Source organism: Rana temporaria, chromosome 3 (assembly GCF_905171775.1).
Source record: "Rana temporaria chromosome 3, aRanTem1.1, whole genome shotgun sequence".
NCBI classification, from domain to species: domain Eukaryota; kingdom Metazoa; phylum Chordata; class Amphibia; order Anura; family Ranidae; genus Rana; species Rana temporaria.
Genome location: NC_053491.1, coordinates 155,411,653 through 155,435,579, shown reverse-complemented (window position 1 = coordinate 155,435,579; position 23,927 = coordinate 155,411,653). Strand labels below are relative to the sequence as shown.

Here is a 23,927-nt window from a genome sequence, read left to right as displayed (position 1 = left end):
AAACAATAGTTTTTAAATTGCATATTTTGTTTTGTTACAGATTTTGTGGATGTTGCTATAACCCTTCACTTTATAAAAGACGAGAATAGCGTGTTCTTTGCTAATTATTCCTATCAGTTATATAACTGTAAAGAATCAGCTTACATCTCTGAAAATGTGCCGTGAGTCATTTTGATTTATGTAGCCAAAATCAGATTGCTTTCTGCCTAGAATTTGATTTACATGGTATATTTCTTAATTTTCAGGTGCAGTTCTTGTGTGAATGCTGAGTGGAAATGTCAGTGGGATGTAGACTTGCATGAGTGTGTTGACTTTCCAAGTTCTAATCCAAACACCATCAGTATGGTAAGTATGGTAAGATTTTAAATTAATAGTATGCCAGGGGTGTCTCAACAGAATGTGAGGCTCTAGGCAAATGTCACATGTGGGGCCTAAGGTACATGCAATGAATTGCTGGCAAACCTTTCTGCAACATGCTAATAAAAAAAGCATAACCAAGCCCCAAAGTACTGCAAAATCAAAATGGTGCCTGTCCATACATTTCCTTCACAAATAGTAAGCTCCTCTTAATAAAAAACATCTTCAGCATTATGTCCTACCCACAGGATGACCCCCTCTAACATGTTTTGACCAAAGTAGAAGAAAATCATTCCTGGCAATCAGCAGTGTACCATCAAAATATCAACCTAATAGCAAGGTTTTCAGGGGTAAAAGTATATAGTGATTCTTTGTGTGGTTTCATGGTGGGGATGACTTCAACATCAGTACTCCTGGCACTGCCAGCAGTATGACATTTAAAACAAATAATACTCATTATATCGTGCTGGCAGATCATTCAGGCCAGTTGTGGAGAGACCTCATTCAAGCAAGTAACCCTATTCATTATATGCCCTTGCTTCTCATGTAGCTCCATATTCAAACTTCCCCACAATGAAACTCTGAGGTTGACTTACTAAAGGTAAATATACTATGCGCTGCAAGTGCACTTGTTCCAGATCTGAGCTTTGCTGATTTCTATCATCTCATCTTGTGCAGTACAAGCAAATATGCAGTTTTTTATTTCCTTGCATGTGATTAAGTATTCTTTTCTTCCCCCTTGCAGCCACACATCTACCTCTCCAACCCCTCCATGTAGCACTGTAGTCACTTTCTCAACCCTATATCCACCTCCTCAAGCCTCAGGACTAAGCACTTCTTCAAATAAAAGGCAGAAAAGGAACATTTTTGAACTTGTATGAAAGCTGAAGTTATAGTAGAGCAAAGGTCGTTTTAAAAAAAATAAAAGTTGGCATAGAATAAGGAAGGGTTGAAATCCTTAATTGTTTGCATTTGTGTCTCTTTGGTGAAATCCCTGGCTATCACCAGAACTAGTTTCCACATTGCAAGATTACCCCTATATTCTTGTTCTAATAATAACCTAGAATTTGGGACTTCCTTTCACTCTTGGTGATGATTGTCACCAGGACAAAATATAGGGGATGAATTTATCTAACAGGGACACAGACCGCAATAGAAATACTGCAGGTGTTCTGATCTCTTTCCACGCTATCTAAAATGAAAAAAAAAAGGCAAACTTGATCGCATGTCCATGTATCCCTATGGATTGGTGGGTGTAGATAGACACAAGTCCATTTATACCTGCCTACCTCCTATCTGATCTGCTAAAAAAACAGAAGGGGAGCTGTCCCCCCTCCATCTAGGCAGATCAGATCTATGGGCAGTTGGGTGTAAACAAACGCCAGCCCATTTATATCTGGCCACCGATGGAGCAGAGCGGGCTCTGTCTATGTCCACTCCGCAGAAACTGAGTGGATTATGGACCTATCATCCGCTTGCTCTGCTCAACAGGGGATCAGCAAACAGATCCCCTGTTGAGGGAATCAGATTCTGCCCCATGTGAAAGGGGCAGAATACGTAGGCTGTAGAGACAGGTTTATTTTGGAAGTATGAGTCATTTACTTGGCAAGTTACTTCTGTTGCATTTCCTGTGTATCAAAAAATGACCAAGCTTTTGGCTTAAAGTAGAACTATAGACAAAACCATGTTTTTTTTTTTTTTTTTTGGATAGAGTAAGGGAGGGTTAATACACCTGTAAAGTTTTTTTTTTTTTTTTGCCTTCTGTGTACCATAGGGGAGATTTACATTCACTTCCTGACCCTTAGCCAAAACAGGAAGTGATAGTAAATCCCTGCAAATTAAGGGAGATTCTTGGGGACCCCCAGGTCATCAGAACTAGGGTCTTAATTGAAAGTTTTTCCCTCTTACTGTTCTGGGGACAACCCAAAAATGTTCTTTCTTTTACTTTCAGGTTCAATGGTAAACAGGAGAAATAGAGAGATAATGGGGACACAGATGGCAATTAAAGGAGTTATAAACCCTCAAGGTTTTTCCCCTTAATGCATTAATAAATATAAAAAAAGTTGCCTTTAGTTATAGTTTAATGTTGGAAGTTAACATCAATATGTTTTTTGCAGAAGTCTTCAGTTTGGCCATTACTGTAGTATGCATTTTTAATGGGATGATTTACATAATTATTACCCATGGTAGTATTTCATGGGCATAGATAGACGGGGAGGTGGATTTTTATCTCCTATTATTCAGCTGTTGTGACTATAGCCCCGTACACACGTGCCGATTGCCGGGCGACATCAGACGATTCAATAAAAAATGTTTGACATTCGGCCTGGCCAGCTTTTGTCGGACGTGCATGCAGAAAAACCCGCTGGGTTAAATAAAAACAAAAACTGAGTGTGTACCAGGCTTTAGTGGGAAATCAAATTACCGTCATAGGCTATTCACAGCATATAAGTAAATCACTGCAGAATACCCGATTTACAGCTTCTGCTGCCTGCTTATTTCTGCAAAGGAAAGTTTTTGGGCACTGCCTTTCAATCTGGTGCTAAATTGACACATGTGTGATGTATTGCTTTTCCTAAGCACAATGATAAGATTTTACATTATAGTATAGGCAGTGTATAAATTTACCAGACATTCGCATATTTACAAAGCACTCTTGATTATATCCTACATCTGGTTAATAAAGGCAGTACAGATTTAATAAATCTGATTACCTTGTTGATCCAGTTTGCTTAAGCTAAATGGCAATTTGCTGTGCAGCTTCGATCGTTAAGTAGAGCTAATTGATTTTTCTGAGTGCTGAAATTGAACTAGTACAGCCTGCTTGAACATAGGGAAGTGAGTGAGCAGGTGGGACCTGCACATTTATTTTATTTTCATTCATGTGGTTCCTATTTTTAGTAAAGGTCTTTTTTTAAATTTTTGTTTTATTTATTTTTTCAGTGCATTTATATATTTAAAGGAAAAGAAACTGCGCTGTATATCCAAACATAAATATAAATAAATATAGTGACTAGTACCCAATTAACAATTGGATGAAAATTAATAAATCTGTGATGAGACCATCAATAAAACTTTACAGTGTGTGTCATGTTAAAACAAACAAAATAAGTCCAATGACGGCAATGATGAAATTCCTGATTATGTGACAGACAGGTCCGCGATGGTAAGAGTGATGGGAAGGACCTATTGTGCCACCCAATAACACAAATGCACCTCCACCAGATAAAAGGCTATATAAATCATATCAATCGGTCAAACTCCTGGGCAATGTTGTTCACACCAAAAGAAGGCAAGTATGGGAAAACCAGACTGGATGGGGATTATCACCTCCGTAACAGCAGAATCCTCATTCGTATTCCAAAAAAAGAAAGCACTCGCATAGCATAATACTGTATGTATGCATTTAATAAAAGGAAGGCAGATATGCTTACAAACATCTGACTTGTGAAAAGTAATAAAAAATGTAGAATCAAAGCTGCCCGGCGTGCAGACAACCCGTCCTATGGGCGATGACGTCAGCACGTCAACTGAGACGAAACGATCGTCGGGATCGGCTTTATTTGTACGTATTTATTGCTTTTCACAAGTCACGTGTTTGTAGGTATATCTGCCTTTCTTTTATTAAATGCATACATACAGTATAATGCTATGCGAGTGCTTTCTTTTTTTGGAATACGAATGAGGATTCTGAGGTTACTGAGGTGATAATCCCCATCCAGTCTGGTTTTCCCATACTTACCTTTTTTTGGTGTGAACAACATTGCCCAGAAGTTTGACCGATTGATGGGCTTTATATAGCCTGTGTTCTGGTAAGCAGGCCTTTTATCTGGTGGAGGTGCATGTGTGTTATTGGGTGGCACAATAGGTCCTTCCCATCACTCTTACCATCGCGGACCTGCCTTTGAAAGTCACATAATCAGGATTTTCATTATTGCTGCCATTGGACTTATTTTGTTTTAACACGACATACACTGTAAAGTTTTATTGATGGTCTCAAAACAGATTTATTGAGTGTCTAATTTTCATCCAATTGTTAATTGGATACTAGTCACTACATGTATTTATATTTATGTTTGGATTTACAGCGCAGTTTCTTTTCCTTTATTTTTGATGTGCGGTCTCACATTTCTAAACTGCAGCTTTTTATATGCAATCATGGCACTTGCCACATTGTTAAGTGCATTTTATTTAATAATTTATTAAGGTGTCCAATCACCATTAGGGAGCTCGGTATTTTCCTTCTGCATTTATATATTTGTCTTTTTTTCCTCCAAACATATATTATATTTATTTATAATAGCTGTTTAGGCATACATGGGCGTTTTATAGTATTATCAGCTTTATGCAAGAAATTGCACACAGAGACATGAATAAAGGGCCAGATCCACATACATTTAGTTAGGTGCAGCGTATCAGAGATGCACTACGCCGCCGTACCTTACCTGGCGTATATTCAAATCCTCATCGAGTTTGCGCCGTAAGTTACGGCGATGTAGTGTATTTCTGGCGGCGGATTTCAAATTGGCCGGGTTGGGGGAGGGTTTCATTTAAACGAAGCGCGTCCCCGCGCCGAATGAACTGCGCATGCGTCGTCCAGAAATTTCCCGCCGTGCTTTGCGCGAAATGACGTCGCAAAGACGTCATTTTTTTAAACTTGGACGTGAGTTACGTCCATCCCTATTCACGGACGACTTGCACAAAAAAAAAAATTCAAATTTCGACGCGGGAACGACGGCCATACTTAACATGGCAATTCTATCTATACGCCGCAAAATACCAGCTTTAACTACACGCCGGAAAAAGCCGACTACAGACGACGTTAGAAAATGCGACGGCCGCGCGTACGTGCGTGGATCATCGTAAATCGCTAATTTGCATCCCCGACGTGGAAAACGACGCGAACTCCACCCAGCGGGCGCCGAAATATTGCACCTACGATCCGAAGGCGTACGAAGCCGTACGCCTGTCGGATCGAACCCAGAAGCCGTCGTATCTTGGTTTGAGGATTCAAACTAAAGATACAACGCGGGAAATTTGAAAGTACGCTGGCGTATCAGTAGATACGCCGGCATACTTGCTCTGTGGATCTGGCCCAAAGTGTCTTATTACATGATGTCCTGCAATTTATGTTTGTCAGAAGGTGCATTGGGCAGCCATTCATAATGAATGGAACCGTATTATACCAGCTTATAAAACGTGCTTGTAACGTGTGTTGCTCCAAGTGTGAAGGGGCCCACACTTTGTTTTAATTAACTCTTGCATGTTCAAATGTGTACAAGTTCATGTTTACTTGTCAGAAACCAATTCCCACCTTAAATTAGTTTGTGTATACCCATACGTGCATACCCAAAAAATGTTTGTCATTATTCTATCTAATGCTAGCCAATGCCAATGAGATTTCCCTCACTTTCGGTTTCGAGGGAGTGAGGCAAAATCTGCAGTTCCTTTTCCCCAATGTTATCCAAATCTAAAAATAAGTTTGTGCTATAGATACACTAATATGTCTTTGGGTCTTGTGCCACCACCATCACTATTCAGTGACATATGTATGTTTTTGTAAGCAATACTTATCACTTGATTTTGCCTCAATTCTAGAGTTGTAATTTGTTTTTTAGGAAGGTAACTGTCCACAGTTCTACGACCCGAAGCCACAATTTATCCCAATGAATAGGGAGACTATCATCACTTTTAGTGGGATGAATCTTGACCTTTTGCAGGTAATTGCATGACACTTCAGTCCTTTCCATCTAAAGATGTGTCCCTTTGTTTTGAATGTCCCCCTCACGTTCTGTCCTATCATGTTTTTTTTTTTTTTCTCTCACTTTAATCCTTTCTGAGCATGCATTAGATTTAAAGTGTTGACTCAGGAGGATCAAGGTTAGTGCCTGAATCCGTTACACAGAAATCTGGAAAAGTTGTTTTAGCACCTGGACACAGATATTTCACTTGTCATACTATACAGAATAGTATGCCACAAAGAGTATTTGGTTTCATTTTAGTGTATGATACATAAATAACCACCGATACCAATCATGCCGTTGTATGTTTAGGTGGCTGTATCTTCTATGTTTAATGCTGTCTCAGTTTCTCATGAACTTTTTTTTTTCTTCTTCTTTTTTTTTTTTTTCTTTTAGTCCGAAACCTTTGCTGCTGGCAACGATAATCTAAAGCTGAGGTCCTCTGTACAAAAAGAAGATGACACATTCTCACTCACCCTTCCACCGGTATGTGTACAAATTATAATTTATCCTAAGTGCAGCACTCTGTGGAGTATTATTTTAAAAACAGTGGCACTTTAAAATCTAAATATCCTTATACCATATCCAACAAATGACCGGAACAGTCAAGACAACAATTCTTTCTAAAAGTGAATTTTTCTCTGGATCAGCTAAGTAGTCCTCTTACTTGTGTAAGAGTGTTTGAGTACAAAAGCACTGCTAAAAATGTAAATGGATTTGATCCGCGCTATCCCCAAGAAGGGAGGTGTATAATAGTGCCACAAAGTGCAAAAAAATTCCACCAAGGAAGTGAATGTTATTGTTCCTGTTAGGACACAATATTAAAGTGTGACATAAAAATATGACAAGGTGCTGCAATTATAAATTAGTTGAAATAGTAAACTAAAGATATGTGATAGGATAAGAAATAATGCGCAACCTAAAAAAATCGCTTAAAACATTAGTGACCAACAAATCGCATAATCAGCGACTGATGAAGTGAACAAATGCCGCTCACCCTCAGCGAGGGTCCTGTAGGGTCATTCAAGTCCAAACAGAGAATAATAATAATAAGTGGCAGTCCAAAAAGTAACAAGTAACTACTTGGAAGTCCAAAAGTTAGCACAAGAGATGTAGCAAAAAAACTGCAGATATTCAATAAAAAAAAAACACAGGAGCAGGGATATAAATCTTCAGTCACTGTCCTGAGAGGAGACTGTGCATATACGCCAAGATAAAGATCCAGCTGATCCAAGGGAGTGTTCGGTGTTCCATGGAGAGGTGAAGGGGTTTTTCTGCTGTGGATTGACTTCCATGTCCGGAGCCTGGTGAACCAATCCTTGTGTGCTGAGCTCGTATGATCTCCGTAATTGACGTCCATCTGAGTCGGTAAGCGGCCATTTATCTACCTTATCTGATGGAAGCATAATACTGAAGATTTATATCCCTGCTCCTGTGTTTTTTTTGATTGAATATCTGCAGTTTTTTTGCTACATCTCTTGTGCTAACTTTTGGACTTCCAAGTAGTTACTTTTTGGACTGCCACTTATTATTATTATTTTTCTCTGTTTGGACTTGAATGACCCTACAGGACCCTCGCTGAGGGTGAGCGGCATTTGTTCACACTGCTGCTTGCTACTATTGCATATGTTTGTTGTCATTTTTCTACCTATTTTTTGTTTTAAGTTTATATACTTATTCACTTCATCAGTCGCTGATTATGCGATTTGTTGGTCACTAATGTTTTAAGCGATTTTTCAGGTTTCTTATCCTATTAAAAAAGTACTGCGGCACGTTTCAGCTTTTTATTTGTCAGGTAACTAAAGTATGATAGAGACACATATGGCCATACACTTTGAGTGTGATCTACTTGTTTTTTTTTTTTTTGTGCTATATAACTAAAGATGTGAATATTAAATTGGAAGTAAATCGTCCTATTGTTTTCAGCCAAGGAAGCTGCCATCTTGGACTATGTTTAATCTTCAACAGCCATAAATCTGCACATGTGATCAGTTATGACACCAGCCATTCAATGGTTTTACAGTTTGGTTGAGAACACAACCAATGTGCCGGAAATGTAACAGTCTTTTTAAAACTGTTAAATCTATGGGTTTACTCCCGCTTTAAAAAAGTGGTTGTAAAGGCTCAAGGTTTTTTACCTTTATGCATGAAGGTAAAACACTTTGTGTGTAGCAACCCAGCCCCCCCAATACTTACCTGAGCCCCATCTTGATTCAGCAATGTGCAAGAGAGCAGCGATTATCCCGGATCTCGTCCTCTTCGTTGGCTGCGACCACAGCGGGAGCCATTGCTAATCATAGCCAGTCCGCTAATGAGGGTTGAGTGGGGGTGAAGCCGTACCGTGTATGAATGGATACACAGGGCAACAACAGGCTGCTTGCTATGAGGGCAGGAGTAAGGTGCCAGGAGCGCCGACGGGATACCAAAATAGAGGACAATCAGTCTGCTCTGTGCAAAACCACAGCACAGAGCAGGTTAGTATGACATGTTTGTTTTTTTAAATAAACTCCATTTAATTTCACTTTTTAAATCTCTTCTTGTGAAACATGCTAATGCATGTTTTTTTTTTCTTTTTTTTTTTTTTTTAATTGTGTTTAGGCTGTTTGAAGCCATGTTTTTCTTTCATTAGGCTGACCATAAGTGGAATATTTTTAAGATAGATTTAGAGCCAGTTCACATGCAGTCCAGTGTGTTTTCTTTTCTGCATCAAAAACCCATGGAAAGTAGGTTATATAGTTTTTAATGTCATAGTTCACACAAGTGCTTTAAGTTCCAGTGCATTCCAATTCCAGAAAAAAAAGTAGAACATGCTGCATTTTTCCTGCACTGGACTGTACTGGAATGCTGTAAAAAGCATCAAAAGCGCACTGGAACATACCTGTCCTTATTTAAGGTTAAGAAAAAAGAAAGGGAAAAATGCACTGGACTGCATTAAAAATGCACAGGAATCCGTCAAAAACAGAAAAGCATCTGGAACGCATCCGGGCTGAATTTCTATGGTGTGAACTGGCCTTCAATGATTATTACGTCAATATTAATTATTTTAAAAGTATAAACAGCAGCACATTTTCCCATTATTTTCAGATTTTGGGGTAATATGTTTACATTTGCTTGCACTCTGATCATTCTCAAATATCTCTTTAGCCCTAAACATTCCTTCATTTATTATTACAAACGTCTTGAAAACCATTGTCTGCAGAGAAAGTCTAGAAAATCATTTTAAACAATTCTCTATTTTTCGGCCATTGGTTGTGGTTTTTGCACTAGTATGCTATAGGTCTTCATGTTCTCTAAATATGCTTCTAAACAGTTAGCTATATACAGTATCTAAAGGTCATCTGACTTAAAAAGCTAACTTGCTGTATTGGGTTAAAGAAGGGCATCTATTTCTTAAGGCCAAGAATTGAATCCATATGCAATTCAAGCTTCAGCGCCTGATATTTAATGCTGCCAACACATGCTATCAAGCAAGTTAAAATGAAATGAACTGGTTCCTCCCGAAGAAGGAACTTTTTGCAATTTCTGCCCTGTCTCCATTCCCACATTTACCAAAATTTGATCAAGCTTTATCTCCCAAAATGACTTTAACATGTCACTCCTCACTACTTACATCCACTAGGATATCCTAGCCATTGGGGACAACTCTTGCCTTGAACCCACTCTTTAAACCCTTTCCCCCGTGTACACTCTTTTCCCGTCTCACCGCCTGCCTTACTACTTTCCTCTTCATGCTTTACAAGTCTGCCAGGTATTTTACATAATTGCCCTATGAAACAAGGTTTCACTTATGCCTTTTGGAACCTAAGGCTTGGTTCACATATGCGAATCAGACGCGGTTCAATTCGCATATAACATGTGAACCGGAATGACTTGCAATGAAGCCAGTTCACACATGTCCAGGGTGGCCTCGGCCCGTTTTTAAAGGGTCCTGTGCAATTTTAGGTTCGGTTCAGGTTCAAATTCAAGTAAAAATTTGCATCTGAATCACCCCAGTACCGGGGAACACAACTGCTCCGGAATCCAAAAACTGACTGCAAACCACAGCCAAACATGTGTGAACCCAGCCTTAAAGGATGTCCAACTAAGGGACGTAGCTTCGCCTTGCCATATAACATCATACCAACGCTGTTTGTGTATCCCCCGCTTAGACACCAAGCTAACTTTTATAAATGGTTGCGATATAAACCTTGCTATGTGACTTTTTGCGATATACATGTTACATACCTGACCACATGATTTCTATTTTTGTATTGAAAAGTAAATAAACACATTCAAACGGAGAGCAATGGGCAGTAACTTATAGAAATGTGCTTTTTCACATAAATCTGATATCTTAGCAGGTGGATATTACAATATGAATGATTGCTTTTTATTATTTTGAGAATGGCAGACCAAAAGTCTGTACCAGGTCCAGTGCTGGACATATTTGGAATCTAAGCACTTGTCCTCTTATTCCACTTTTAGAAAAATATTATGAACAATTTGTAATTTGCCTTTGCAGGGGAAGAAAAAAAGTAAACTGCTAGCTAAGCCTGAAACTGGAAAAAGATTAAGAAATGTTTTAAAATATAGCCAATTACATTGCCTCACAGCACTTCGCTATTATAGTGTATAGAAGATTATAAACGACCATAAGCATTTTGTTTTTTTGTTGACAACAACAGTTCAAATACTATAACAAAACGGATTAGTTGCGCTAACAGTGAATGAGTGTAAAAAATCAATATGATTGAAAAAAATATTGTCCATGGGTATACAAAACATCATACATAATAATGGTATATAGTGAAAAGTTCAATTTTCAGTGAAAAAAATTGTTGGATGAAATTGTGCCCGTGACTAAACAAAAATAGAAATCCTCCACCGGTGCAGTAATTGAATAGATATCTATGCGCTTACCGGAAGGGCAAGCAAACAGGGCTTGCAGCTGAAATCCCCCAGCTAGGGTCTTTAATGGAAATCCAGATATTATTCCTCCAAATTGGGTAGATGGTTCCGAAATCCAAGAAGCATGTAAATAAATGTATAAGCAAATAGTGATGCACCGTAGACAAATGAACATAGGCACACCAAGGGAAAACCTCCACCGAAAAGAATCACCAAATAAAGGGGACTCTTACCAGAAATAAGTGATAAAGAGCTTGTGGCCAAACCCAGCCAGGGCCTTTAGGGTTAAATCCAATCAATCGATTCTCTCACAAAGCAAGACCGAATATATCACCATAAAAAAGAGAGATTCCACATAGTGACGTACCATAGGTAAAAAGATTTAATAAGGTAGATGCACTTACATGGGAACAGATAAAATCAGCATATAAAAGATTCGAGCCGGCCGGCTACTACAAACGCCCGTCCTTCGGGACCTAGACGCAGCACGTCAAAGCGTCTCCTCCTCCCGACGTACGTTTCGTCAGTATGTGACGTCGTCTGGGGAACGGGCGACGCAGTGACGTGTCGCGCTTAAATACACATTATAAAAAACCAAGCCTCGATATGGGTAAAGTCACGGCTAACACGCGGTAGGAAACGACCAATCGCGGAAGCCGCAACACACATCCAGGCAGATACTGCATAGACGTCGCAGAATAATCACTGCAACGTCGGGGCAGCTTTTTTAAATCAAACTGATAAATAATCACAATAATATATCGATAAAATAGTGAAACCATAACAATGAGATCTATATATATCGGGGCTATGTACACTCTCAAGCCAAGCCAACCACTCTGGCCCAGGGAAGAGTGCCAATTATCACTCATAGAGGAATGAGGCCCAATAATTCTCATTATAAATTATTAACAGAAAAAAGAAAAAAAGAGAAAAATCAACCTCACTATATGTAAATCATTGAGATAGCAAAAGGTTGAATACAATAAGGCCTGATTTAGTAGTACGGAAACTAACTTAAAGGGCCAGACCATATAATGGATACTCACAAATAAAAATAAATGAATAAAAATAAAATTAGAAAATAAAAATAAAAAATAAATGTGTTATAAAGCAAATCCTTGGTTGACACCAATAACACATACATCAAAAATCACCAAACCAAGATATATGAATTCGGGATTAGTTGTGGAACTCGCCCCATTAGGGGTCCACAAACAAAAAGAAAAATTCTTTTATAGTTAAAATAAAGCCTATGAGGGGCTCAACTCGAGTGGCCATATAACAAATACCGCCCATAAAAAACTTGACTTAAATTAACATAGAATAAAAACAAAAGCAAAAATGACTTAATATAACAAAAAACTTCTAGACTTGAAATGGGATGGATTTATAAGGTTAAATGTTATACCCCCCACGGTTTAAATGTGGAGGTAGATGTCAATGCTTTTATCAACAATGCATAAGGTAATCTCAATTATTTTTTGTTATATTAAGTCATTTTTGCTTTTGTTTTTATTCTATGTTAATTTAAGTCGAGTTTTTTATGGGCGGTATTTGTTATATGGCCACTCAAGTTGAGCCCCTCATAGGCTTTATTTTAACTATAAAAGAATTTTTCTTTTTGTTTGTGGACCCCTAATGGGGCGAGTTCCACAACTAATCCCGAATTCATATATCTTGGTTTGGTGATTTTTGATGTATGTGTTATTGGTGTCAACCAAGGATTTGCTTTATAACACATTTATTTTTTATTTTTATTTTCTAATTTTATTTTTATTCATTTATTTTTATTTGTGAGTATCCATTATATGGTCTGGCCCTTTAAGTTAGTTTCCGTACTACTAAATCAGGCCTTATTGTATTCAACCTTTTGCTATCTCAATGATTTACATATAGTGAGGTTGATTTTTCTCTTTTTTTCTTTTTTCTGTTAATAATTTATAATGAGAATTATTGGGCCTCATTCCTCTATGAGTGATAATTGGCACTCTTCCCTGGGCCAGAGTGGTTGGCTCGGCTTGAGAGTGTACATAGCCCCGATATATATAGATCTCATTGTTATGGTTTCACTATTTTATCGATATATTATTGTGATTATTTATCAGTTTGATTTAAAAAAGCTGCCCCGACGTTGCAGTGATTATTCTGCGACGTCTATGCAGTATCTGCCTGGATGTGTGTTGCGGCTTCCGCGATTGGTCGTTTCCTACCGCGTGTTAGCCGTGACTTTACCCATATCGAGGCTTGGTTTTTTATAATGTGTATTTAAGCGCGACACGTCACTGCGTCGCCCGTTCCCCAGACGACGTCACATACTGACGAAACGTACGTCGGGAGGAGGAGACGCTTTGACGTGCTGCGTCTAGGTCCCGAAGGACGGGCGTTTGTAGTAGCCGGCCGGCTCGAATCTTTTATATGCTGATTTTATCTGTTCCCATGTAAGTGCATCTACCTTATTAAATCTTTTTACCTATGGTACGTCACTATGTGGAATCTCTCTTTTTTATGGTGATATATTCGGTCTTGCTTTGTGAGAGAATCGATTGATTGGATTTAACCCTAAAGGCCCTGGCTGGGTTTGGCCACAAGCTCTTTATCACTTATTTCTGGTAAGAGTCCCCTTTATTTGGTGATTCTTTTCGGTGGAGGTTTTCCCTTGGTGTGCCTATGTTCATTTGTCTACGGTGCATCACTATTTGCTTATACATTTATTTACATGCTTCTTGGATTTCGGAACTATCTACCCAATTTGGAGGAATAATATCTGGATTTCCATTAAAGACCCTAGCTGGGGGATTTCAGCTGCAAGCCCTGTTTGCTTGCCCTTCCGGTAAGCGCATAGATATTTATTCAATTACTGCACCGGTGGAGGATTTCTATTTTTGTTTAGTCACGGGCACAATTTCATCCAACAATTTTTTTCACTGAAAATTGAACTTTTCACTATATACCATTATTATGTATGATGTTTTGTATACCCATGGACAATATTTTTTTCAATCATATTGATTTTTTACACTCATTCACTGTTAGCGCAACTAATCCGTTTTGTTTTTGATCTTTATTGTGTGTATATCACAATTTTTGTTGCAGCTTTTCTTCACTTTTGTTGTTTATTTAGTTAGTTTAGCGCAGTATCAAAATTTTCTCTAGTTCAAATACTATGTTTGCTGTCATTCTACACTCCCTCTGCAATTTGTGAAATACAAAAACAGACTAACAATCTGAGCTAGCTGGTAAGCGGCTCCTCACTGCATGTGAGCACCACAAACCAAAAACACTATACAATTCATATTTAATATTTGAAGCAAACTCACCTATCTATCCATGTCTCTATGCTTTATTTTGTTGAGAAATCACTTTGAAAAACACCCCCCAGCACTTCTGGCTGTGGCCATTTTGCGTAAGGGCAGATGATTCATGCAGCATTTTCTTCCTGGACTCCATCTGCCCTTCTCTTAAGCATGCATGCAGGAGAGTGTCCTTAGCTAAGAGAACTGTTCTTCCCCTCCAGAAGACTTTTGGAATGTATGACGTCATTTGCCTAGGCAAGAAACCAGAACGTAACTGAAGAAATGTAAAAAAAAAAATGTTTAAAGTGACTATAATATACTTTCCTATATATTTACTTATTTACTAGCAGCATGAGAACTACTTCCTGCCCACCATATAACAGAATGTCATGCGCAAAGTGGTTAAGTTCTCATGACTGGACATCATATGACATCCAGCAGGATAAGCCGCGATCGCACGCCCGTGGGGGCGCGCATCGCAGCAATCGTTAGTGTGGTGTGTCAGTCTGAACCACCGCATCACTGATCTCGATAAAGAGCCTCTGATGTAGGCTCTTTACCATTTGATCAGCTGTGTTCAATCATAGAGTAAACAGGAAGAGCCGTGTATTGGCTTGTCCTCCACTCGCACTGATAGACGCAAGTAGAGGAGAGCTGATCGGTTGCTCTCCTGACGGGGGGTCTGCGCTGATTATATATAAGCGCAGCCCCCCGAGGATGCCCAGCCAGGATCACCAGGGTTGCCTGGGTTGGGAATCGGTGCCCATTAGTAATGCCTGTCAGTGCTGCCCATCAGTGCGGCCTTTCAGTGCCACCTAATGAGTGCCCATCAGTGCTGCATATCAATGCCACCTCATTAGTGCTGCCTTATCCGTGCCCATCAGTGCTGCCTTATCCGTGCCCATCAGTGCTGCCTTATCCGTGCCCATCAGTGCTGCCTTATCCGTGCCCATCAGTGCTGCCTTATCCATGCCCATCAGTGCAGCCTTATCCGTGCCCATCAGCGCCTATCAGTGAAGGAGAAAACGTGCTTATTTACAAAATTTTATAACGGAAACAAATAACTTGTTTTATTTTTATTTTTCTCCTGTCTTTTTTTTTTTTAATTAATTTTTTGGTTTAGCAAAAAAAAAAAAACAGTGGTTTTTAAATGCTACCAAAAGAAAGCTCTGTTTGTGGGAACAAAAGTATAACAATTTTGTTTGGGTACAGTGTTGCATGACTGCACAACTGTTGTTCAAAGTGTGACAGCGCTGAAAGCTGGCCTGGGCATTAAGGGGGGGAAAGTGCCCGCTTGTGCGTGTGTCCAGAATTAAAGCTGAACTCCACCTTTTTATACACCTTTGTTTCTTTGGGCCAAGCTGGCCAAACACATAAGTCAGAGTGGTGTAAAGCAGAGTTTATTTTCTTTCTCTCTCTAGTTCTCAATTCAAGATAAAGAGATCGTCCCTCTGGATATATTCATTTTAAACAAAGAGAATGACAAGAAGGTTGATAGCAAGCTGAATGGTATGATTATTTTTTTTATATGTTTCTCTTCATTGCAGTGTGGATTTGTTTATGTGAAATTTGTCAAGCATTGGGTTTCCCAATTCAATAACAAAGTGAATTCACAGTAATATGTACAGAGAATTCTGGCCATTGCTAACCCTTTTCTATAAAAAATTTAGTGGTCAGGCTGTTCCTTTTCAAAATTTTTGAGAGCCAGGGGCCCTAATCTGCTTAATTGTTCTCAGACCGTTACTCAGTACTACAACTGGACCAGAATAACTTCCAGGGAGTTGGTATCTTAGAGCGTGTGGTCAACTCTGGTAGCCTCTATACTTCATCAGTACAGGATTGCATTAAGTCTCATACACGCAGGGCATTTATCAAGCTCCCCTAAACGCCTTCCCATCTTGCATTAGTGTTTTGGCAAGTTTGACGTGTATAAATGCATCCAGACACGTTTAGGTGTGTCAAGCGCTTGGGTGTTCATTTTATTGCCCAGCATAATATTTTTTTTGAAACGAAACAAGGAAAAACGCATACGTGGAGTCCGTGTGCCGCGCACCCCGAAAATGCAAATGGGAAGGTCCCCCAGTGTTTTTTTTTTTAGCGGCATGATGTTCTTGGTAAATAACAGTAGTTAAATAATATTGAAGTTAAAATCTTTACTTGGTTTCAACATTGTTTTACAATAAAATGTACAACATGGTTGGAGCATTTGTAAAAAAGTGTAGATAATATACATATAGTACACTCTGATTATACATGAATAAAGAAATAACAGTGGCAAAAATCAATAACAATACAATACATGTTACATCGTAGTTCAATTGGTTTCCGTATGAGTACCCCGACGCGTTTCAACCTAAACTGTCACGGTCTTCTTCAGGGGAATTGTACTCTGATGGATATAATTAGAAAAATTATTAAAATTACATCCCTCTAACAAAAATGTGTAATATCTGCTGAGAGGATATAGTTGAAATTATATTTACCACTCGAGGATTAATGAAATAGCATGTAATCAGAGATGGTTGCTGAGAAGTAAAAATGATCCGAAGACCCCCATAACAAGAGAACCCCGTTCTACCTGACGGGAACCCACCAAACAAGGCTTACAAGGAGTCGCAAGTGTGGACCATAGGGGGAGGAGACGACCAGAAGACACCTGTATTGATTGAATATTTAGTTTAATTTAATAGGAGTAATAATGTGGGTACTAATAGTGTTACATAAGCATAAATAACATCCATTGGGCTATGACCCCGACCACATGTAATGATCTAAAAGGATCATAAACATGGGCATATGTAGGAGGTAAGTATTGGAATGGAATATGTTACTAAGTCTTAATACATCAATGCTGGTATTGCAAAGGTGTGGATGGAAGTATACCAAATCCTAACATCATACTGGTATCGGTGTGATAGGGCGAGATGTGTAAAATGTGACTGATTAGAATGAATGAACACTTGAACAAAATAAAATGTTATGTGATGAAAGTTAATGAAGGGGAGGGGGGGAGGGGGGATTGAAAGAAATGTGTGAGTGTGGTGAGAAAATAAATGTGAGTGTATATGTGAGTGAAATGTGTGAAAGGGGCAAAAAAGGATAAAGGAGAAAAATTTTTTCTTTTCTGCCCATTAAAATGAGTTCATGCTCTGTGAAGCGTTTTTTTCTGACACAATGCTGCTCCCCATGGAGGCAGTGGAGGGGCAAAATAAAAAAAAGCCAGGTGCCCATTTTTAATGCTCATTATGCATTGGAATACCTTAAAGTAGTTCTAAAGGTTCTTTGCATTATGATAAAAATCCTTCTGTGTGCAGCAGCCCCCCCCCCCCATGGCTGGGCTTCTTAAAGGGGACGTGTATATAGTCGTGCGGCGGTCCTTAAGGATCATCCGTGTTCAACCTGTTACTGCGGCTTGTGTGAGCATATGAAGAAAATATAACATAACTATGTTACTAAATGCACATAGTTAAATGCCATTATGAAATTGTAGCATTTTTATGGACCTTGTGATTAATGAGCATTATTATTTTAAAATATCTAATGTTTCTCTTTTAGCTAATCATTGTTTTTTTCTTTTTCCTAGTAAAATTATACAATTGTTTTTTTGGAAGAAGTGACTGTAGCTTGTGCCTGGCTGCTAATGTGGAATACGATTGTGCCTGGTGTGACAACAAATGTGCTTATAAACCTACGTGCAATAATTCACCTGCTTCAGAATGTCCTGCTCCCGTCATCACAGATGTAAGATTTCAAAACATTTCCTTTTTTTATTTGTACAATGTTCTTCACTAGTGATAGCAAGTATTGATATACCCCATGTTGAGCTCCCATGCACTAAGACACCCTTTGCACAGATTTATAGCTTTCTCCCTTCTTTATGTATTGGAGCAATCATTCTCAACCAGGGTTTTTTGTCTGTAAATGTGTAATTCTGACTGCCACTGAAGGGAGCATTTTTTTTTCAATGGCTACCAGTGTAAGGAGACATTCTTTTCACTGATTAGCGATGTAAGGGGACATTTTTCTCACGGACTAGTGGTGTAAGGGGATATTTTCCTTACTAGCGGTGTAAGGGAACATTTTCCTCATGGACTAAGCAATGTAAGGGGACAATTTCTCACTGGCTACCAGTGTAAGGTGGCATTCTTCTCACTGACCACCAATATGAGGAACAGTTTTCCCACTAACTGCCAATGTAAGGGACAATCTTCCCAATCACCTCCTGTGTAAGGGGCATTACTCTTGCTAACCTCCAGTAAAGTAGGGTTGCACTGATACTGATATTTTGAATATTATCCTGATGCTTTAAAACAGGGGTCTCAAACTCAAATTACCTGAGGGCCACAAGACAAGTTTTCATATGCCATGGGGGGCCGCATGCAAACTTTCAAACTTCAAAAACAACAGTACTGGTGTCAGAGAACACATTATTAACCCACAGCACTGGTGTCAGCGAGCGCATTATTACCACCAGCACTGGTGTAAGTCAGGGTTGACAAATTTGCTTGGAATCTAGGAGCCAGCTAAAAAAGTTAGGAGCCAGAAAACGCACCCCGTCCCGACGAGCTTGCGCGCAGAAGCGAACACATACGTGAGCAGCGCCCGCATATGTAAACGGTGTTCAAACCACACATGTGAGGTATCGCCGCGATTGGTAGAGTGAGAGCAATAATTCTAGCTCCTCTGTAACTTAAAACATGCAACCTGTAGATTTTTTTAAACGTCGCCTATGAAGATTTTAAAGGGTAAAAAAGTTTGTTGGCATTCCACAAGCAGACACAATTTTGAAGCGTGACATGTTGGGTATGAATTTACTCGGCGTAACATTATCTTTCATAATATTAAAAAAAAATGGGGATAACTTTACTGTTGTCTTATTTTTTAATTAAAAAAAGTGTAATTTTTTCCCAAAAAAGTGCGCTTGTAAGACCGCTGCGCAAATACGGCGTAACAGAAAGTATTGCAACGATCGATATTTTCCTCTCTAGGATGTTAGGATAAAAAATATATATAATGTTTGGGGGTTCTAATTAGAGGGAAGAAGATGGCAGTGAAAAATAGTGAAAAATTACATTAGAATTGCTGTTTAACTTGTAATGCTTAACTTGTAATACCAACGGCCACCACCAGATGGCGCCAGCTCACATCTGGTGGTAATAACTTACCAACGGCCACCACCAGATGGCGCCAGCTCACATCTGGTGGTAATAACTTACCAACGGCCAGCTCAAAAAAAAAAAAAAAAAAAATGTTTTTTTCTCCCCTCACTTCCACCCTGCCTGCGGGCCATTTATAACTGGTCCGCGGGCCGGTACTTTGAGACCACTGCTTTAAAAAAACAAAAACACTTGTTTTGCAATGAGTTAGACTTTAAGCATGTTAAAGTGAATTGGCAGCCCATTTATTTTGGATCATCTGCCTTAACACAGCACGTTAGCACACAACATAATACATAATAATGCACTGCAAAGGATCCCTTAGGGCTCTTTCACACGGGCGGATCAGTGAAAGTTAAGGAAGACACAATTTTGAGTTGAGAACTGCCTAAAAGGGGAATTTCCTTCCTTTGGAGAGATTTCCTCTTTCTGTTGTCCTGTACAGAAAATAATAAATTCCCAGGTGGGGGCCACAGCACATAATGATTCCCTACTGCAAAACAAAAAATAAATGTTTGGGTTTTACATGAACTTTAGGGGAATATAGTTGCTTGTTAGGGCCCTTTCACACATACGGACAGTATGTCCGTATTTCAGCCATCTGGTTTTGGATGAAATACGGATATACATGTATCCCTATGGGATAGTGGGTGTCAGTGGATGAACATCCGCTGACACCCAATGTCATCGGTCCCCGCTGTGGTCCGATTCTGCAGACGGAGGAAAATTCTGTTTTTCTATCCGTCTGCAGAGCGGATCGGGTGAACATGGACAGACAATTTGCGTTCATCCGATCTCTTATAGGGGAGAGCAGATATCTGACAGGGTGGTCCCTGCACAGTGTGCAGGGACCACCCTGTCATCTGCTGGCTCAGCTGGGATCAACAGAGCGATCCCTGCTGAGCAAGTGGATAAGAACAGTACGGATCCTCACGGGATCCGTACGTGGGAAAGGGCCTTTAATGATGGTCCTTTTTACCTGGGGCTATTCTACACTAAACAACATAAACACAACAATTTAAGCTTATTAGCATTTGTTTTTCTTATTGCGCTGTTTTTCTTTTTTTCTTTGAACTCTGCTGTGCTTTATTTGGTTTACATTTAATCAATATTGCTTCTTGACAATAAGTTAAAAGAAAATGTTGAATGACTGCAGTCTCCTTGCCTGTTACTGTACTCATCAGAAAGCAGAGCTAGTACAATATATAAATGATTATCCTCATCTGCAGTGGTTATAATGCATACCACCACACTCGGCATGCTGTTTGATGCTTGTCAATTGCCTTGTGGATCAGTGACTTGGCTGATGAAGATGAAATGTCCTTAGATTCTCTTAAAAGATTTTTTTACTTAATGCTGGTATGATAAATGTCAGTCATTGTGAATTTGATATTGCCCTACATCATATGTAAGTATATATAGCTTTTCTCAGATCAAGTACCATGACATTTATGTATGGATTGAATTGGTGGAACGAGGTTAAATGTTTACACTTAATATCAGAGTAGAATTTTTTTTCCTCCTTTCTACACTTGTTCCCCACAAGCCATAGATATTGTTCTTTATGCCTCATGCACACTGGATGTTTTCACAGCTGCTGTTTCAGACGTTTTTTCTGCAGTCAGTAAACTCCCCTGCATGTTATATGTGTCCATACACACACAGGCTGTTATGAGTTTTTTGTCTGGGGGGAAACCCCCACAGAAAATTTGGATTTTAAGAGGAGTTTCTCAGCTGTAAAAATGCTCAAACTCTGATAAAAGCTTAACGCCAAAAAATGCTGAAAAACACCGCTATTCTGTGTTTATCAGCGTTTTTGAGCCATAAGCTTTTATGGGAGATTAGTTTTGCTAAAAGAAGCTAAAAAAAAAGCTACAGCAAAAACTCATTCTACAGATTTCTACAGTTAAAGCTACTGCCCTTTTATGAAGTCCAGTGTGCATGAGGCATTAGTAACACCATAAATAAATATTTTATATATATATTTTTTTAACTAATTTACATTGTTATTCCCTCCATTGCAATAGAGTCTTCGGTTCAGGGCCATGTGATGCTCTATATTAAGTGGCCCACTTTGCATTTCTAATCAAAGTCTTAAAGGCAATATCTCTAGTCATAGAATTTGTTTTAATAGCATACATTTAGAAGTTCCTGGACTACATATAACATTTTTTTTTCTTATCCAAATTATATTTCCCAATAGTTATTGCGACTTTCACAAGTCACAGTGTAGCTAGACCATGTTGAGCCCAATAGCAGTTGCAGTTATGTTTTTGCTTCTAGGCCAGGCATACTGTGGAACCCGAGAGTGAGCTGGCACCATAGCCTAGACATTCAGAAAACCCAATTTCCGCCCAGGGGTGCAGTGTCAGCCTTTGTTACCTCATTTTAACCTCCTCTCAGCCGTCCAGACTTTAATCTTGTAAAACAATGACTCCTATGGTTCTGCCAAGTGAACATAACATTAGGATAGCAATCGACTTCCAAGCAAACATGTTGCTGAGAAAAAATGCATATCTCAGGAGAAAAGGCTAGGCCTGCCTTGCGCTTGAGGCAGCATGTAGAAAGTAGACAGAATTTAGTTGGCTGAAGCTGTCTCAGCAAGAGCTTTAAAACTTGCCTAAATTTTAGAGAAACTCATTCCCACATGACATATCCCAAACGGTGATCAATATGAATGTACACAGAATGTGAAGCAGTTTTATTAAACGCAGAATTGTGTTATGTACAGTATGTCTGGGAAGGACCCATTGGTTATGTTTCTTGGTATCTGTGTGATTTTGAATTTAGAATTTGCTGTGGTTGTCTGCTAGTGATGAAATGACATTCATTTAGCCTGTGTTTTTTTGTTTGTCTCTCTAATTGTTTTTCCTTTTTAGTTTCAGCCAAAAGCTGCACCTTTGAATGGAGGCATATTGCTGACTATAATGGGCTCTAATTTGGGGGTAAAATCTGAGGATATAGGACAAATTTTGGTAGCAGGTGTGGATTGCACATTTAAGCCTGACATGTATGCCGTTTCTACCAGGTAAATTTTTTCCACAAATGATTTATATTCTTTCTTTAGATGGCAATGAATTTACAGGTTTATAATATCAATGTTGCACATTTAAAAATCGCAAGACATTTCTGGATTAGGTACTCTTACTGATTCCCCTATTTTAATTACTGAGTGGGTTGACACCCATCACTCTCACGAGAAATGTTTTCAGGTGCCTAATCACTCTACATCACTGTGCTGTGAAATAGATCATATAATTTGGAAAATGCCATAGGTGTGAGTTAGAGCCACATCAGAGATCTAAATTCCATCCTTGCCATCCATTTTGTTAATAAAAATAGCTTTGCTTTGTACCCCTTACACTGGTGAAGTGCAGCTTGCCAAGTTGCTGCCTATGAAGATGCATTTGTAGGTTCAGGTACCTAACAAGGTAATGTTTAAAGAGCGCCTGTCCCAAATGGCATCTGTAATGAACCAAATCTCCTTTCTTGAGTTGTTACCCTAGTGCAAGTTACCTCTCGGGGTTTACTAGATTTTAATTTGACTTCTCTCTGTCTAATTAGAAGTGTAAATCTGACCAAAAATGAAGCAGAAATTCTTAAACGTCTTTGTACGAAAATTCTTAGAAAATGTAAATGTCTTTGGAAAGATGTTGTTTGCTTTTATCATTTGATTTTGAAAGAAATGGACTTCATGGAACGAAAACCACATACACTGTTAAAAGTTCATTCAAGAAAAATTTCCCATCCTGCTCCTTCAAATTTTCCTGTCACTGTGGTTGAAAACGAATGTTGATGTGACCCCACTAATTAGAAAAACGAACAAACTTTCTAAGAATGTTTCTATCCATCTATGGATCCGGTAAGACCAGTCGACCTTCAGGCAGTGTGAACAGCATCCTTTCGGAGAAGCTTCAGTATGTCACAGTACATGTTGGCATTCATGGTTCCCTCTATGAACTGTAGCTCCCCAGTGCCGGCAGGACTTATGCAGCCGCAGACCATGACACTCCCACCATCATGCTTGACTGTAGGCACACTTATCTTTGAGTGAGTAAGTGAGAGACTTGTAAAGCGCAACACATGCAAACTGAATCGCCTCTGGGCGCTGTATTCATTTCATGGGTAAGGAACCCTTTGACCTCAGAAGAGATGGGTTTTAATCTTTCTCCTGAAGGCCAAGTGGTCCGACTCCATTCGGATGGTGGTTGGTAGTGCATTCCACAGCCGAGGTCCCTGGACTGCAAATCTTCGATCTCCTTTGGACTTGTATCTGGCTTTCGGTATCTGGAGGAGGTTTTGATTGGTGGATCGCAGAATGCGATTGGGGTTATGGGCTTTTATTTTTTCGCATAGATATTGGGGGGCATTTTCTTGAATACACTTATGCATTAGGCAGAGTGCCTTAAAAGTGATTCTGTCTTTTACTGGCAACCAATGAAGGGATCTCAGCGAAGGTGAGATTGATTCCCATGGTTTTTTTCCAGTCA

At 39.2% G+C, this 23,927-nt stretch overlaps 1 protein-coding gene across 4 annotated transcripts in view; it reads left to right on the top strand.

Moving 5' to 3' along the window:
* The window catches only part of PLXNB2 (plexin B2), a 296,169-nt gene that overhangs the window by 194,835 nt on the left and 77,407 nt on the right, over positions 1-23,927 (top strand). For all 4 annotated transcript variants that reach the window (XM_040343685.1, XM_040343687.1, XM_040343688.1 and 1 more), the window contains 7 exons: positions 41-161; positions 246-345; positions 5,976-6,077; positions 6,495-6,584; positions 15,703-15,790; positions 17,865-18,022; positions 22,317-22,465. In XM_040343685.1, coding sequence (XP_040199619.1) covers positions 41-161; positions 246-345; positions 5,976-6,077; positions 6,495-6,584; positions 15,703-15,790; positions 17,865-18,022; positions 22,317-22,465 — 808 coding nt within the window. The remainder of the gene's footprint in view (positions 1-40; positions 162-245; positions 346-5,975; positions 6,078-6,494; positions 6,585-15,702; positions 15,791-17,864; positions 18,023-22,316; positions 22,466-23,927) is intronic.